Source organism: Fringilla coelebs (assembly GCF_963513975.1).
Source record: "Fringilla coelebs genome assembly, chromosome: 10".
Classification (NCBI taxonomy): Eukaryota; Metazoa; Chordata; class Aves; order Passeriformes; family Fringillidae; genus Fringilla; species Fringilla coelebs.
In genome coordinates, this window is record NC_140036.1 from 21,934,947 (window position 1) to 21,953,326 (window position 18,380).

The 18,380-nt window shown below is 41.6% G+C and overlaps 1 protein-coding gene across 4 annotated transcripts in view; it reads left to right on the plus strand.

Annotated features, from left to right (window-relative positions):
* MECOM (MDS1 and EVI1 complex locus) overlaps positions 1-18,380 on the plus strand; it is a 325,153-nt gene that overhangs the window by 142,074 nt on the left and 164,699 nt on the right. Inside the window, exon 2 of one of the 4 annotated variants that reach the window (XM_084212357.1) lies at positions 2,634-2,983. In XM_084212357.1, coding sequence (XP_084068483.1) covers positions 2,634-2,983 — 350 coding nt within the window. Of the gene's footprint in view, positions 1-2,633; positions 2,984-18,380 lie in introns of those variants that run through there. The other 3 variants (XM_084212353.1, XM_084212354.1, XM_084212358.1) reach the window with 3 other exon arrangements.

Below are 18,380 nucleotides of genomic sequence, written 5' to 3' on the forward strand. Positions count from 1 at the left end.
TGAGTCTGCGAGAGAGAAATTAAACTGGACTGTCCCTGGGGAAGATGAAACATCTGTAAAGCTGTGCTTGCTGAATGTTTGAGGCTCAGCTTGTGCTGGCTTGTAGGCAGGCACTGCTGGCAAGTGGAGCTGAGGAAGGTGGCCCTTTGGGACAGGCACAGAGCAGGTCATTGCGTGCTGTGACTTCTATTATTTGGCTGAGATACTCGGTTATTTTGTGAAGGAGAGTTGACTGTGGGACACAGAGTGCCTTGGTTTTATGGGATACTGTTTGGCAGGGCAGGAACAACAGCAGTGACTGTGTGAGATGGGGTTTTTAAGGAGTTTGAGTGTCAGGCACCCAGCTGTCATGGAAAATCAGTGGGATTTAGATGCCTGAAGTTTTTACCCCCAGCGCCCCCCTTCAAATGAGCCATGTGCTTATCATCATCCAGATCACTTTCCTTGTGTGATTTCTCTTCCTGCACCCCATGTGTATACATGGGTTAGGGTTTCTTTTTTTTACCCCTGTTTCAAAAACAGCTGAAGTCTTTTAGGCAGGACTGCAATCTAAACAGTTGGAGGAAGACATCTGAACGGGAGCACGCCTGCCCAGGCTGGGTGCAGCATTGCTGCTGGCCTGTGAAGTCAGGGAGCACATGCAAGATTTGGGGGATGCTCAGGAGGTGTGGATGGAGCTTTGTCACCTGTCCCACCATGCTGGAGCACAGCTGTGTCTGGGGATAGCAGTAGTGCCATGGTGTAACAGAGGTGGCTGCTGGAGAGGTTGTCTCAGTGCAGGGCAAAGTGAGGGGTGGCATCCAGCTAGAGCTGTGTCTCTATCCTTTCCTTTCCCTCTTTCCTGTCCTTTGGAGTGCCAGATAAGTGGTTCTAGGGGCAGGAAGGTATGGCATGGGCTCTCTGCACCAATGCATTCACAAGCCCTTGAGCATCACTGCCAAAGTCAGCTCTGACAGGTAGGATTTCTGAACCACAAGCAATGGGAAATCCCTCTCTGTGTCCTTCTCAGCTAAATGGTGGAGTCAGTCAAGATTTTCTACTTCTCAGAATGCCAGGTATTAGGAAAGTGACAAACTGATCAATATTGGGTTCAATTGTTAAAGTGCAGGCAGAGTCTGCCAAACCGGAGGCCGAGGGGACGGGTAGCTGAACTTTCCTGTGACATGTATGAGGTCATAGCCAGTGCCACATAAAAGAAAGAAAAACAGTTCATGGCTGTGAATAAATTGCTCACAGATGAAGAATCCAGTTTGCCAGTCCTGTGATGGGAGCAATCTATTCCAATGATTTGTTATGTCCCAGTGTTTGTCTTAGGCAGTACCAGAAGCATGAAAGGACAGATATAAAACCGTGAGATAATATGTAACAAAGATGTGAGAGACAATGGGCTATGACCAGTTTCCAGTGGAAAAGGCATACGGTGCTAATCTACCATGGATAGTTTCTTAAATGAGCAAGAAATTGAAAGAACATTTTAAAGTTTCCTGTTTCTTCACTGAAACAGAGTCATTCTGAAAGCCAAGCCCAGTGTAACGCTTTCATTTCTGGGCCAACCATATTATGCAAATGTTCTCAAGCTCGGGTTTTAAATACCCGATCTCTTAGTTTCAGTCCTTGGAGAACAGTATCCTCACCTCCTATTTAGTTTTGAATTAAGTGGAATGAGCTCTGGTGTGTATAAAACCCCAAGAACATGAATATATTAAATGAATATAAACAGTAAAGAAGGCTTTTTTGGCTAGTTTTGCTGTTTTGACTCTTTTGCATGTAGAGTTGAGTTAAGCACTATATTGCTGGTGCAGCTAAAGCTCCTGCTGAAGTAACTCTGAGTTTCTGACTAAAAGGAATTTATAATCAGTCTTACATTTTAGGCTGTCAAAAATAGTGAGGTTTTTTATTTTTTTTCTTTTCTTTTTTTTTTTTTTTTGGTTTTTTTTTAGTTTGCTGGCTAAGCCCCAGAGATGAAGGTAGTTTTTTTTTTTTTTAATGTGTTTTGGATCTGCCCCAGGATTTTTTGCAACTGTAAGAAGAGAAGGTTCATGTTCTCTATAAGGTGCTGTTTGGATCCTGAACTTATTTTAGACCATTGCATTTCTTGGAGGTCAATGGTAAGACACTGATTTACATCAGTTGAAGCTCTTGCCAAGAGTTGTGTGGTAGGCTGGATCCTTTCTCCGAAGACTAATTGGAGGCCATCAAACTTAATTTTGGCTACTTTAGGTTCAGTCTGTCTCTCTGCAAGACCAGTGAAGCTTTCCTGCTTTTCACTTCTCTTACATTTCAGCTGTAACATGTAATGCTGGCTTTCAATTGTAATTTCAAAGCATGTGTGGGGTGCAGTACTGTATCCAGACTCGACTGGACAATGGGGTGTGCCTGCCTTTACATCTGTGTGCAATTCCCTCGCCTGTGCTCAGTGATGCAAACCACTTTTGATGTCAGGAATATTCAGAAACACTGTGTTACCCCCAGGCCTACACTAGAGAAAAGGCTCAGCTCCATCCAGGATGAGGCTCTGCTGCAGGATTAGTGATTGGTGACATCTCCCAAGCTGTCCCTTCCATTCCATGTGCAAGCTGAAAGGGTTTCATGTCAGGGTGTTTAAAATCCTACTTTTTGTCTTTCTTTTCCAGGTGATGAATGTTTGTATGAGAGCTTTCCAGAACTTCCCTTGGGGGAAGTGCCAGAAGCTGATGGAGAGGCTGCAAATGTCCAGTGTCCAACATCCATCAGCATCCAAGAGCCGTCTTCTCCAGCGACCTCCAGCGAAGCTTTCACACCCAAGGAGAGCTCTCCTTACAAGGCTCCAATATACATTCCTGATGACATTCCCATTCCTTCAGAGTTTGAGCTCAGAGAGTCCAACATTCCTGGAGCAGGATTAGGGATATGGACCAAAAGGAAGATTGAAGCAGGGGAAAAATTTGGCCCTTTTGTAGGAGAGCAGCGGCCACACCTGAAAGACCCTAGTTACGGCTGGGAGGTAAGATGCTGTACATTCTTTTGGTCTGCTGAGTTCTTGTGTGTCTATCTATAAACACAGAAATATTTGCAGAATTTGAGTTTTATCCTGCAGCAGCCAAAGCATATTTATGTGCATAAACTGCTTCGTGGCCTTTTGGGGTTTTCTGGATGGAGAAGAGTGTAAATTGAAAAAGAAAAATGTTAGAAATTAATATTGCTCTTCATGCATGAAATCTGTCTGGGTGGATATTGGCAGGGGATGTTCCTTTTGAGGAAAGTGAGGAAAAAGTGTTGTTGGAACTTCCTATACTGTTTTTAATCAGGTCTTGGATAGTCTTGAGTTACGTCTCTGGGTGAGGGATTTGCAAAGTCACTGCATTATAGGTTTGAAATGAAACTGGGTGATGCTTTCCGGGTTGTGAATTGCCATTCTGTCAACAATGATTAAAATAGCCCTTAAATCTAGTGATGTACAGCTAAACTTGCTATTGAACAACTTTGTACTACTAGGGGGCTTCAAAAGCTGGGGGGTTGATCCTTCCATTTTACTGTATGGAAATTCTGCCACTCATTTGGTGAAGGAGGTTTGGATGCTAGAGCCATACCCAGCACACATGGGAACAGTGTGGTTTGTGTTACTTCTGCAGAAGCTTTGGGAAATCCTTTCCCTGAAGGAGCTCACGGACTCCTCTGGTGAGTACAGGGTTGGATCTTGCTTTCCCTGCCTGCAGGGACAGCATTTTCATCACTGTGGTATCACCATGGTTAGGGATTCAAACATCAAGTGGCGCTGCTGTTGTGTTGTGATGTAACAAATGTTCCTGCGTGGTTTTATTCATAGTTTCAACAATGTGCTGTAGGAAGAGAGCACAATCTCTGCTTCCCATCTGTACTTTTCCTTTGGTTTCTGATAAGGGGAGCTGTGCAGGGTTTGTGTGGCTCTCCAGGGGCACGCCTGACCCCTGGAGAGATGGGAGTTCATTTTCCCAGGCAAAATGGAGCTTCGTTCTGGAGCACAGCCTTGCAGATATGGTGGAAAATGGAAGCTTGATTTGCTCATAACTATCCATAAACACTCAGGGAGTTCATGACAAACTTTCCATCCAGCTGTTTAAACTCTTGTGAGACCTGTGACAATGTGACAGAATAGTGTCAGGAGAAATCATAGACTTGGCAGCACTCTACTGAGTTAACAGACTGTGATGCAATATAATTGCTAGTGAGAAATCTTTATTATTTGAAAAAGGCACCAGGAAACCATAAAATCTGACCTTTAGCCACACCACAATTAAGCTCAAATAATGGTAATAGAAATTAAAGCAAAACTGTTGATACATGGTTGTACTTGCAGGTTTAACATTTTTCCAAAATTAGGGTATTTTAGACTGGACACTCAAGTGCTGTAGGACAGGATAATCCCACTAAGACTGAGGGAAACACATTTAGCTTTTCACACCCTTAGATGCTGGCAATATGCTACAATATTAGAGACTGGTTTTCCTGCTTGGAATATTTCAGATTTTGGGGTCTGTGATATTCAGACAAGAAATGAATATCTTGATAGTGCTATAAGCCCAGCTGGCAGCCTGAATCCCTTTCAAGCTGCAGGACTCGTGCCATTTGAATAGTGTTATTTATTTGGGACAGCTGGGGCAAGCTATTGAAAAGTGTTGGAGCAAAATCACACAAAATCAACAGTCAAGTCCCTCTGCATTTGGTCACTCACCCAGAAGTATTCTGTGGTGCTTAGAGGAACTTGAAACTGAATATTTTTTCCAACAAGTGGGTTAAATGCATTTACTGTAGTTGAAGAGAGACAAAGAAATTCTGGTTACCAGAGTTTACACAGTGAGTAAAATGGCACAGAGTGATGGCAGGGGATAGAGGAGGGATGTGGGGGATCCTGGTACTGCTGGAGAGGACTTCAGTGATGCTCATTCCACCCCAGATGCTCATCATCACACTCCTCAGGAATCCACCACTTCCTGGGGCTTATGCTTTAGATATTAAAGAGGAAAAACTATCATTACTGAGGTTTAAGTATGGTCTTTAAGCTTTTCTGGTACTGTTGTTTTCTGCTTAAATGGGCACTTTTGGGAAACAAGTTGTATGTCTAGCCAGGTGCCAACAAGCCAGGTAACAAATAAGAATTCATTCTGCTGTTGCTGATAATCAAGGTTAAATTGAATTTCAATCTTAAATGGAGGAAGGATAGAACCAAAGTTTCTGTGTGGTGGTGGGTGTGGCTTTTAAGTGATTTTGCAGCGTGAGAGGTTTTAAAATCTTTCCACGTGTTTGATGAGTGAATTGTGCAGATTGTGACACGACACTCTCTCATGTTGGATTACCTGTAATTCCCGGGGTAGTTCCTGGTGCTGTAGGAGCTGGTGACTTCAGAAGGAGGGATGTCCCAACCTTCTCATGTTGCTCCTGCTCCCATAGGCCAAAGAAAGTGCTTTGCTGTGTCCAGGCATACTCATTCCTTCACTTCTTGTCTGCAGTACTCTAAAAAATAGATACTGGGGTTGCACCATTGCTACTATTTGTGCACTTACCTCTTGAGTAGATTCCCCTTGACTGCAAAGGGGATTATTAAGTTATTAAAAAAAAATCAATCCTTTCATTTCATCTAAGCTGGAGCACTGAATGTACAATGGTGTTGAGCTTTCAAAATTTGTTTTTTAAGGAAAACAATCATTAAAACAGTTTTGTATGGAAAGATGGACATCTTCCTCCGCCTTTTCTGATGCTGCACATATAATCCATTTTGTTATGAAACATTTGTTCTGTTTTTGCAACTGTTTAGTATCGCTAGGTAGTCTAAAATCTTACACTAGAAAGTTTTAACTGAAAACTCTACGTTCACCTTGGAAAGAAGAGTTTACAGTTACACATAAATTTGGGCTGTAACTACATTTTTGGAAAAGACTTTTTTTTTTTCTTTGCAAAAGCTTGTCAATAGTTTTGGGTGTTTCCAGCTGTGGGATACATCTGACTTCCAGTTTTTGTGACTGATATACATCTGAGTTGATACTGGGATTAGCCTGGGAGAGAAGTGGAAGCTGAGGGAACTGCTGCTGTTAAATTCTGCGGCCAGGCAGTTGATTAAGAAAAATTTTCTGCAGCAAGCTGAGGAATTTCATGGAGCCTGTTCCTACATTCCCCTATAGCAAAACTCCCTATGGGATCAACACAGAGTTCTATCAGAGCAAGTCCAAGAAAACAATGTCCATTGTGTCCATTTATACAGTTCAGCCATAAAACACACTCTGGGACAAAAAGAATTTGTTGTGATATAGTCGCGCTTGGGTCATGATTAGAGTGCTGTAGATCAGTTTAAATGAAAAGCCATAAATTTGAATTTTATCTCATTTTGTGGGGCTGGAGTTGAGCATTATCTAATCAGGTATTGGTTAGCTAAAGTACAAATCGAACAGGGGGTCACCGGACAAGGGGAAAGGTCGAGCTTTTTTGCAGTTTGTCACGGGGGTTTTAGTATTTGCCGGCAGCCCGAATATCCGAGCAGGTCGGGAGGCTGTTGCTCGGTGCTTGTTTGAAAAGGGAAAATTGACTGCTGCTTAATCAACAAAGAAAACAAGCTTTTAAGGGATGGCAGTAATTTTTTTTTTTTTTTTAAACAAAAGCGAGGGAACAGAAATTTAGTGATTTCATCGTGGTTCATGCCCTGCTATGAAAAACAACTGGGAGAGTATTTCAAAGCAAGGCTTTGAGTAGGTCGCCAAAGCACACGCACCTACCTTGGGCCAGAGGACAGCCAACATCCAAATTCAGGTCTCTTGCTGCTCTAGCAAACTCAAAGTCTCATTCATAAGAACAAATTCTTCACAGCTCTTTTGATCCTAAACTTTTATTTCTTTACTAGGAGGGCAAAACCAGGAGCAATAAACTCTAATAAATCAAACCTGTCACAGAAGTAAAAAAAAATATTTTAGAGCTTTATAAAGCAGCATATAATCTGTTTATAGAGCAGAGTATATTTTCCTGTCATGCCAGGGAGGCTGAAAAACAACTCATATTTGGTAGAGTATGCTTGAGCTGATGCTATTACTTCTAAATGGAAATTAGGAGGCCATTTGGCTATTTATTTATGTCTCCTCTAACATTTTTCATGTGAGTCCTCTGAGAAAACTGTACAGCTTCCTAAAAATTGTTCTGGAGTACAAGCTTCCCACTGTTTTGTAGGGACTGGAATAGTTGCAGTTTGAAGCTTTAATTCTGCACTATTTTGCTTTCTTTTGGCAGTTTTAAAAATTATTCAAGTTTCTGGGGTTTAGGTGTACCGTGTATTGCTAAGAAAATTAAATAATATAATAAAAAAATGTATAGGCTTTGATTAGATGAAATCTAATCTTGATGTTTGCAAATGTGGGTTGTAGCATCTAAAGCTTGGTTTTCTTAGCATCCAAAGTCTTCTACTGTAATCAGTGGCAGTTACCAACCAATTTTTATGTACAGATATTAGCCCCTGGTTTTGGGTCGTTCTTTGGAAAAATCTATGCCAGAATGCTGAAAGCAGCATTTCTTTGTTTGTTTTGCTCTGTTTTTATTAAAAACAAAACAAAAGTCTTCTAAATAACTTCCTGTGGAATTCACACATCTTAAAAATTGAGTTAAGCTATTCTTAATAAACAGTGACAGTGCTGAGGGAAATAACTCCCTTGTAGTCAGGAAAATCACTCTGGGAGAGAGCAGTAGATAATGTTTTTTCAAAAAGAAAAATAGAAGGAACAAAGACTTCATCACTTGTGAATATTTTTCTTTGGGATATGGAGTGTGTCTTAGTGTTAAACAATAAAACCCTTGATTTTCTGCTGTTGTTTGACACTTTCACACTGCCACTGGTCTGTGACTTTTACAGACCAAATCTTGGCTTTTTCTTCAATGTTTTCAACAGCATTAAAATGCAAAACAGCACCACACTCAGCCAGGTGGTTGGAAAGCAGGGAAGTATAATACAGATTCCTTGCCTAGGTTTTCTCTTTTCATATGGATTGCAGCAGCATAGAGACTCCAGGGATTTTCACAAAATTATTGTTGAAGCAAAACCAGAAACAAGGATGTGGGCTATTCTGTTATTTGGAATTAAAAAGGAATGATTTGTTTCATAGTAGGAGGTGGGGCTGCTTTTTGATCAATACAGGACAAATCTAGCCTTGCAGAGTGTGTTCTCCCCCAGATCAACAGATCATCCACTCCTGGCAGCTGCAGGTGGGGGTGACATCCTTACCTTGTCTTCAGCGCATAGGTGATGCTTTATCCCATTTGGAGCTCAGCTTTGCAAGGCATAGAGCACTCTGGCTGGGGTCCAATAAAGCACTTAGGCACGAGCTTATCATCAACAGGATTACCCAGGTGTTTGAGCTGAGCACGTGCTTAGCTGCCGTGTTAAGCTCTGGGTAAGGGACGCAGTGTTCAGTGCACATGGCTCCTGCCTGGGGTGAGCGTGCACGAGGGTGCTTCAGGCAGCCCCTCCAGAGCTGTGCACAAAAAGGACATTGCTGCAAGTGTTGCCAGCCTGAATTCTTCTGTTGTTTGCATCTGGGTCTTCTGGTGAGGCTGTGCCTGAGTCAGACAGGGCTGCAGCAGTAGCAGTCCCCCTGCAGCAAGGCAGGCAGATGCTGCCTCATGAGCAGAGCCTTGCCCTCGCAGTGGATGTCAGCACCATACTCCAGCCAGCTCCCTGGGCTTATCACCAGCCTTCTCCCTGCTTGGAGAACACACAGTTTGTAATTGCAAATGAGCAAATATTAGGTCCTTGAATAGAAAGATACGAGCAGGTGGACTTGTCATTCAGTTTGAATTAAATGTATTGACAGCAAAGGGGAACTGTTGGTTGTTTGGGTTTTTCTGTGTGGGTGGAAGATGCTGAGGACCAGAGGGATCATTCACCACTAGTCCATGGTGTTTTTCTTTACTATTCCCTTCTCCTCCATCCTTCAGTTCCTCTAATTCTTTGATTGATATGATTAAGCATGAGGTTGGTGGGATGTGGTGCTTTTTTTTTTTTTGGCAAAGACCACAACCTTCCCTTGGTCAGGCAAAGCTGTTGCTCACTAGGAGGGGAGAACCAAAGCTCCCTCCTCAGCTGGCCAGAGTGGCTGCTCTCAGAAAACCTTCAGAGGGATATCAGACAAGGGAGCTGAGAGGCTGCAGTGGTTTTTGGAAGGGAGGTGCCACTCACCCCCATCCTGAGCCAGCTCTGGCACTGGGGCTGTGCTCAGGGGGCTGGTGAGGCTCTGAGCCAACCCAAGGTCAATGTGGCAGCAGCCTCAGGAAAAGGCTTTCAGCCAGTGCAGGAGGCTGAGCAGCTGTTGGTGTGGCACAGCTGGAAAATCTCACAAAAGCTTTTGTCCCAGCAAAACCCAGAATGGGTTGTGTGGAATTGACTCCTTCTCCAGCCACAGTGGATGCTCCACCGTGTCCTTGACCTTGAGGGCAGGAAATCACACATTTCATGGCAGAGTCCAAAGCCACAGAAACCTTTCTGTTGGTCTGTGTGTGTATTGCCCACAAAGTCTCTGAGGTTTTAATTTAATCAGGAGGAGCATTAACTCCTGAGGGAAGCAGAGTGAAACCATAAGGGTCAAGTGGACTTAGAAGCAGGAAGGGGAGAGGGAAGTTTTGTTACCTTCTTCAGAGCAGAACTTAGAGGATGTTTGAGGAATTTGCATTTCTCTGCAGAGCAAAGAGATTTTTATTTATTTAAACTCCCCCAAGATAGCTTTTGAGTTCAGTAACATTCTGTCCTAGCAGGTAAGAGCATCCAATTAATAGGGAGAAAAGCTGCCATTGGAGTAGATTTGAGATTATCAAATTACGAAGAAAAATAAATGAAATATGCCAGACATCCCTTTTAAAGACAAAATGGGTAAATTGAATTTAGCCATTAAGAAAGACAACATCAGAAAGAAAACCAAAAAATATTAAACTGAAGAGAATAATAATTGCATCTAATAGAACTGACAAACAATCATAATTCTTCCCATTAAATAAATACGTTATAAAAAATTTATTATGAAATGCCACATTATGCAAGCCAGGATTCAGAGAGGAGTTCTTTGCATTAAGTACAGTAGATGCCATTAAGGAAAACAGTCAATATGTCACTAAGCCACGGCCTGTAAAATTAAATTGATTTGGTAAATGTAAGTAAGATAGATCTGTTTGCTTTCATCATCAATTTTGAGTGGGTGAACAGGTGATGTCACCAACCTGGGAGCGATAAAGATGCAGGACCATCTGGAAAGCTTTGTGATGGATGGGCAACTGCTTTTGGATAGTGACAGTGCTGTGGTACTTTGTCACTTGGGATGCAGTACTTAATAACTTTTCAATACCATCATAATAAATTTCACTGCCTTATTAATATAGAAATGGTGAGTTATTACTGTGATGGCTATTGTAAATAACAAGAGATGCAGCTGTCAGAAGCTGATTGTTTGGGCATGTTTCTTTAAGCAACACAGTTGACTTGGGATAATCAACGTATGTCTATATCAGCAGAGTTTATTGCTCTTGTCAAAAGAAAAAGCAGCATTATTCAAAAATTATATGAAGTCCATAATAAACAAGTTTAATATATTATCAGACTTTTCCTATAAGTTTCCTAACATGGGACAATAAATCACTTTTAATAATGCCTTTCTGTGTACAATAATATCCTTATGCTGTAATAATGTCCTTTCCTAACTATTCACCCAGCAGAACTTCTGAAAAAACATAAAGGCATCTCACACCCATCAGTACACTTACAAAATTAAATCTCCCTATTTCATTAATAGGCTTCTTCTGATATAAAGCTGATGGGCTCTAGCTGTGTCTTTTTTCTGCTTTAATTGGACAGATGTAGTTAAAAGTAATCTACGACAAAGAAATACAGACAAAATTATAACCATGTGTCCCTAAACACTGGCAGGAAAGAGCATCTGTGGGTGTTTTATGAAAGCCCAGCACTGCTCCGTGACATTGCTGCTAATGTCATCGGGCTGAGGACTGGAGAGAAACAAAATGCATAGATAGCTGTTAGCAGAAGATGAATTACCAGATCAATCATTTAGCACCATTCAGGGTATTACACCATTGTTCCCCGGGAAGATAATTAAATCAATGATGTCTTTCTTATTTGTGTAAAGAGCCACGAACTTGTAAAGAATATCCAAACCTCCTCAAACATATTATTGCTGGATTTTTTTTTTTTTTTTTGTTTAAACCCTACTGACTTTGCCTTTCAGGCTCTAGCTTTGTCCCTCTTTTCAATTAAATGTCTCTCCACCATTTCTATGACTGCTGAAAAGAGAGCCAGCAGTCTATTAACAGGCAATAAAGTTCAGGAAGCCTAAGACTAGTTTCTTGGGTCAGAGGTGAAAATTGCATACTAAATGAAACAAAGGTGTGTCTTGATGGCTCAACAAGCAGTGGAGAGACGAGCATACATGTGGGCAGGAGGAGATGGTCGTCATTAAACAGAAGCAAATGAACACAGGAGTTGGGCTATGGCAAGATGCTTATTAACCCAGACGAACACATGCTCTTCAGAGGACACAGCACTGAGGTTTGCTGCTTAACAATGGCATTGCAATCTGGGCATTTGGTGTCATAAAGACTGAAAAGCAAAATAAAAAGCCCATTTTTTGTTTGCTAGAGCCTGCAGATTAGGATGTGTTTGTCAGGTAAATTAAAAAAAATATACTTATTTGGAAATAAAACCAGAAAACAGCAATTGGCTAATAGGGTATTTCTACCCCAGAGAGGATTAATATGGAGCTTTATTGTCGTGACAGCCCTCATGTTTCCTGGCTGAATGGTAGGTGGCATGCACAGGAGTGAGGACAGGGCTTGTCATAATCCTGCCCGACTTTATGTGATCGTGCTAACTTGGGTGCATACAATACTCATTAATTTGGGAAAGAAATACAAATGTTAAGTGGCCCTTCCTTTTAAAGCACAGACCTTGTGTTTAGTGTGGAAAGATGTAAAAGAGCCCACAAAAAGCATAACATTTCATCAGGTGAAGCCTACGGCGTAAGGGGGCTCTGGTGTATAGTGGGTTTCCCAAAGTGTTGTTCTTAGTCTTAACTTGATGAAGTGTATTGGCAACAGGCACAGAGTGGGCTGTGCTGGAGACCTGGTGTGGAGCTGCTCAGGGTTTCCAAAAGGAGCCTTCAGTGCCCTCCTATCTTCTTGAAACAGCCTCATGTGGCCAAATGGGCTTTCCAAAAATGTAGCTATTTGTTATGTGGGTGTTTTGCTAAAAAATAAATCTGGATATTAATGTTTTCAAAGAGGTTTGTGGTCAAGGTATTTAAAAACTGTAGTAGAAATGTTGATTTTGTGCAAAAAAAGGTAAAGCTCTCCTGGAGGGGAAAATGGGAGTTTGGGGATGGGAAAGCTTCAGCATTACTGCATTTACAGAAGACATTCTATAAAGGTAAATTGTAAGTATTGATCTAGTGATAACCTTCAAATAAGGCAAAATTTGCATGTGAATATAGAAAAAGTGATTTTGCTTTCCAGTCTTAACTTGGCATTTTCCTGTTTGGAATAAGTACATGTGTAGGCAGACAAATGAGCAGCTAAAAAAGAGGAGAGAAAACAATTTTTCTGTCTTTAATGCTAAACCCAGAAATGACCCTACCAAGCCCTCTGTGCATGCAAAGCAGAATGGTGTTGATAGCCAGGGTGAGCAGCAGTGAGCTCCATGCCTTGCCTTTGAAACACACCACCTCTCCTGTAGAGAGAGCAGTATTTTACCATTTCCCCCCAGTTAAGACTGTGTGAGGAGGCCTTTTTTATTATTTGCTTGTAGATCTGTGGTCTCAAATTGCATTTTCATCCACCTGCTGACCCTGGGCCGTGCACTTCTCTTTACTTCATCCCTGTTCTCCTCCTCTCATAACTGGTGCTGCTGTTCTCCACATTGTCCCAAAACCTTGGAGTCAGCAGGAATACTTGTTCAGCCTTGTGAAAAACTTCCTTCTTCTCAGCTTCTTCCAATCTTTTGTAAGTGCCATCTATCCCTGCCCTTTATATCTGGCCCTCATCTTCCTCAATTTATTTTTCAGCAGGTCAGTGCCATAATTGCCTCCAGCACTGGCGGTGCACATGGTTTGCTAGCCAGGCTCTGATTGCCTTTTAGTGGCTGCATATATCTAGTTTTCTACTGCATCTTTTCCTTCTCAGCTCTCATGTCAAGATTTCGGTGTCCCTCAGTTCATTTAAGTTTGGGGTTTCCCCGTTGTGGACGCAGTTTGCTCATTCCTTCCCACAAACATTTCCCTCTGCTTGAAATGTCACCAGTTCCACCCTTAGCAGAGCAGCTCAATCCCTATCAGTATGGACCCTCATTATTCCCTTTCAAAAGCTGATTTTCTCAAGTCATCTCACCAATTTGATGGCTGGCATTGTTGCAAAAAAGGCAACATCTCAACTTCCCTCATTAAAGCCCTTTTGCCTCTCACTAATGCAAACAGAGATGAATAAAACATGTTTTAGGCAGATTTCACAATAGTTTAAATAATTATTTGAAGATTATGACTTTAACAGAAGTTTCTGTGTGTAAAGAAACCCTCGTGGTAGGTATTTAGCTCAGGGAGAGTGACTTGTTTGGCATTTGCATTCAAATACTTTTGTGCTTCTGGAGCAATTTTAAGACTGGACTATGTGATCCCACCACCCATGACAACAATGCAGAAGTAGAAAATGAAAATTCTGGTTTTCAGCCCCAGCATTCCTGAATAAAATTTAGCTGATCGCAACAGTATCATTTTTGGGTGTGATTTTTAGTGGGTTTGAGTTTGAATGGGTTTAGAATAGGTGCTTGAGCAGCTTTTGTCCCCATGCTAATGCCCCGCAGCAGTGGGAGTCAGGAGGAGTGAAATGATGACCTGAAATAGCAGACGGCTCCAAACAGAGCTGGATTAATGTGAAATGGGGCCCTGGTCCCATCCAGCCAGGAAAGCTTCTGTCAGCCTGGAGGCACTTGTGCCCTGTCCCATGCAGCATCCCCACCACTGAGCCCAGCCCACCGAGCCCTTGGTCCTTCTGCAGCACAGAAATCCCCCAAAGTGGTCTCCAGCAGCCCTGACACCGTGATGAGCCCTGTGCCATGCTGAGCAAAAAAACAGCAGAGGGATTAAAACCCAATTTGCCCATATTCTCATGGGCTTTGTAGAGTTTTTTGTGTGTAACTTGCACATTTGATGTGTTTGGAAAGGCTCAGTAGTACCGTTCCTCCTCCTGTGATATTGCCAGGCTTGCTCTGTAACGCTGGAGAAGAAAAACCCCAGCCTTAGTGTTGGGAATTATAAATAATTTGATGCAACAGGTTTAAGTTACCATTTTTGTGGTGAAAAGAAAAGCTTAGCATGATCCAGATTTTCCTTGGTTTCCTCCCATTCTGCTTAGAAGCAGAGGTATTCACATTTCTTTGTCTAACAGTTTTATAATGTCTTAAGAGATTAACAGTGAGCATGAATGAGGGGCTGAGGATTAGACGACAAAAAGCCCGAGCCGTCCACTACCTTGTTTGCACATTTTACATTTTTCAGCATTGCCGAGCGAGTATAGAAACTAAGGAAAGATAATAAGGACCAGAGTCCCAAAAGTGTTTAGTGATTCAAAAAAATTCAGATGCCATGTCAGAACTGACAGAATGATGGAGCATTATGTGGCAGGACCCACTTTTTTGTCTTAGGGTAAGCTCTCGCCCTGAGTGAATGCAGATGTTATCGCAGGATCCCAGACAGACAGTCAGTGAAATGTGACAGGCTGTCAGCAAAGTTACACTATGTTGAGCTTGCTAAAATATCCCAAAGCTTCATGCGTGGCCTTTTAAAATTATTATAACGTATATTTTTTTATTTTATATATGCATATTTTTAATATATATGTTTAGATATAAATATATTTCAATATATATTTATTTATACAAGTATATTTAGATATAAATTTATTTTTATTTATTTTATTTTATATGTATATTAAAAACTCTTAGCTCAATTGGTTGGGAGGTTAAAAAAAATAAAGGATGAAAAAATAAATGGTTACAGTAACATTTCCAGTCAGGGATCCTTTGAATGGTTCAGATGTGGCTGTAAAAGTTTTTTAAGAATAGGGGGAAAATTATTTTCTGAAATATTTGGGAGGTTATGTTGGCATCAGCGAGATTTGTAGAGTCAAAGCACAGGGTAAGGCTGTTAACCACATGTCAGAGTGTGTCAGTCATTCCCTGAATGATTTGGGTATTTACCCCTGTGAAATGCTTAGGCAAATCAGTAATAGCAGCCAGCAGAAGTAAACCTTGCCTGTGCTCAGCTTGGTTTTCTCTTTAGCAGGGTATCAGCTTCAAAACAGGGGAGTTATGAGCAATTATAATTCCTTTACTGTTTTTGGGGTTTTTTTAAACCTCAAAATTAGATGCAAACAAGCTGTTAAAATTGCAAACTGAATAGAAAAAAGGACAGCAAGTGAACTGATTAAAACATGCTCAGAAAAATAAAAATATGTGTCAGGGCAAATCAATGCAAATGCTCTGAATTCAGATGCTCTGAAGTCATAATGAGGCTCAGAAAATGACTTTTGTTTTGAATTTTGGGTCTGCAAGAGATATTTGATTTGTAAATATTGTAACAAGATATAAGCTTTTAAAATTTTGTGTAGAAAAAGAAAGGGCTCCCTTCTCCATAATCCAAAATATTTAGCTTTCAAGGAGTATGCAGGGAGGTGATGTTCTTTATATGCCAATATACTTGCAGGACTGTGCTTGCTGTTTTTCCTTCTAATACTTCATTATGTAGAAAATATAAATATAATCTGGGAAAGTCAATATTTTTACAGATGCAATTGATTTTCCCTTTTGAATTAGGACAGACTCAGATTCAAGCTTTTACATAATTAGAGGACAGGGAGCCTAAAATACTGATGTTTTCAATTTATTTCACAGCTTTATTTTAAAGGTATATTTCCTTCTATGGGTTAGTGGATTTTGATTTGAAATGCTAAAGTAAATTGTATATCTCTTTTGTAAGTAATTATATATATCATTCAGAGAAACCCCTTAATAGTCTGTATTCTTGTCTTATTACTGTTAGCTTAAGCCTAAATTTAATGAGAAGGCTGTTTATAGTGGCACAAACTAATATATTTTGCTAGAATAGGAGTTGCAGCACATTTGTTCTCCTGGAAGCAGAGCAGAATAATGCATGTGATTTATAATCAATTTAGGTCTGCTTTGGAATAAGATGATCTTGCATTATTTGTTTCCATACACTGAAAATATTAATTTACTTCTAGAGGCAGGGGAGAAAGGCAAACCTAGGCAGCCACAATTTAGTGCAATTTGTGTTACAACAAAATGTATTACCAGCCAACACAACAACCTTCCAGGCTGGGATAAATGGGATACGAAGACACTTAGGAGATAACATCTCACACAGTGTTTTTGCAAAAAAAAAAAACCCCAACAAACCCTCCAAGTAAACAATCCAACTAAATTATGCATATGGAGGAAATGATTGAGAATATGTTTAGCTGGTAATCGCACTCATGCCGAAGTTTTAAATTTCATCTGTCTGCTCAGATCTATTGTGATCCATTAAGTGGCTTCCTTTTTTTCTGACAAATTGAATGCTGCAACTGCAAGGAGCTCTTTTGTTCTTTTAATTCAGTCAGCATGGAAATGATTTTCTCATTTCAGGCCCTTTTCTGTCCTCTCTTCATTGTGTCAATAAAATAGAGTTGTGCAGAGCTGCTCTAATCAGCTTAGAGTGCTAATTCATTGCACTGGGATGCTATCTGGGTCCGGCTACAGGTGGGCACTATAAGGGGTCAGTCTCCAGGGGAGTCCAATTGTGTCTCTCTTGGGTCTTGTTTGCAGAATAACTCAAATCTCAAACCCTGGCTTAAGAAAGGAAGAAAAAAATGCACAAACACAGGCGTGCAGGGGCACAAAACATTCCTGGATGCGCCGCGCGGTCTCATGGTTGTTTCTGTTTTGACACTGGGGAAGGGAGTGCTTCAGTTCAGAAGCAAAAGATTAATAAGAAACTTTGAAGATCAATTTTAAAATTCATGTGGGAACGTGGTCATTTTGAGATATAGGTGTGCAAGAGGGAAAGGAATGGTGCTGGTGAGGGGCTGGGGGGAGTCTCGCCTCTCAATTTTTGAGGGCTTTCAAAACGCTAACTAAACCAAGCGAGTATTGAAAGAACAAATCCTCGCTGCAAGTGCCACTTCTGAGCAAGCTTTTTGCCAGGCACGAGGGCAGGCTGAGTATGGGGGGATCTGCCCAGCACTGAGGAGCCCAAGGGATGCTCAGGGGAGTGAGGCAGGGACCCTGGGTGCCCCAGTGCCACTGCAGAGCCTGAGCCCGGGGCAGCCCCTTCCCCACAGCATGAGGGGCTGTGCTAACAGCAGCAGCTTTCTTCTGGGCACTTGTGTTGGGTTATGTCAGAGAACAGACAGGGAATGAGAGGATCAGTACCAGGGGAATGGAAACCTTGTGTTTTTCTTCTGCCCCAATATTGTGCAGTTTGGCCTCAGAACTGTCCCTAGCACAAGACAAGCAGGCTTTGCTGGTTTGGTTTTGGTTTTTTAAATAGATGTTTTTGTGTTTACCACCAACCACAAAACACAAACAAACAACCCCTGAGAAAAGAGGCAGTGATGGGGAGAAGGGGAGGGAATTCCCAGTGAATCTCCTGTTTCTTGCCAGCTTGTCCCAGGGTGGCAGTGTGGGAGCATCTGCCCTGGGCTGTGTCCTTGTCTCTGCCAGCTCTGCATCCCTAGGGCAGGTCTGGCATCTCTTTCATCAAGCACTTAGCAGAAACTGCCCAAATTTCCCAGACAGACATGCTAGATGCTGCCAAATATCTTCCTGAAGCAAGGCCAGCAACCCCAGCACCACTCTGCTCCGAGCACTTGCTACGCAAGCCAACAGAGGCGGGCACAGATGTGTTAGAGGTTTCCTAACCAAAAATTTCTCAGTGCCTTTAGGATGGCAGAGCAGCCCTGGCACATGTCCTGTCTGGGGAGGAAGGGCATGGCTCGTGGCAGAGCAGCCAGTGGCTCTGTGGAAAGAAAAATGCAGTAAAAGTGCTAAAGAAAACTGAACAAATCATAAATTTCCTTAATAGTGTAGCAAGAGGTGAAAGGCTGTTTATTTGGACAGCATTTTGCTTTTAAATTAGCATGAAGATTTTCCCACAGAATGCATTTCCCTTGCCCATAATTGCTCATGCAAAAAAAAAAAAAAAAAAAAAAAAAAAGAAAAAAAGGAAAAAAAATGTGGGCACTTTTTGGAATTACTTAAAAAATTTCCGTTGTGGAAAAAAAAATACTGGGTTCCTCCCAGACTCTTTTTTGCCTTCACATGACTGAGGTACTCAGTGGTTTGTGTG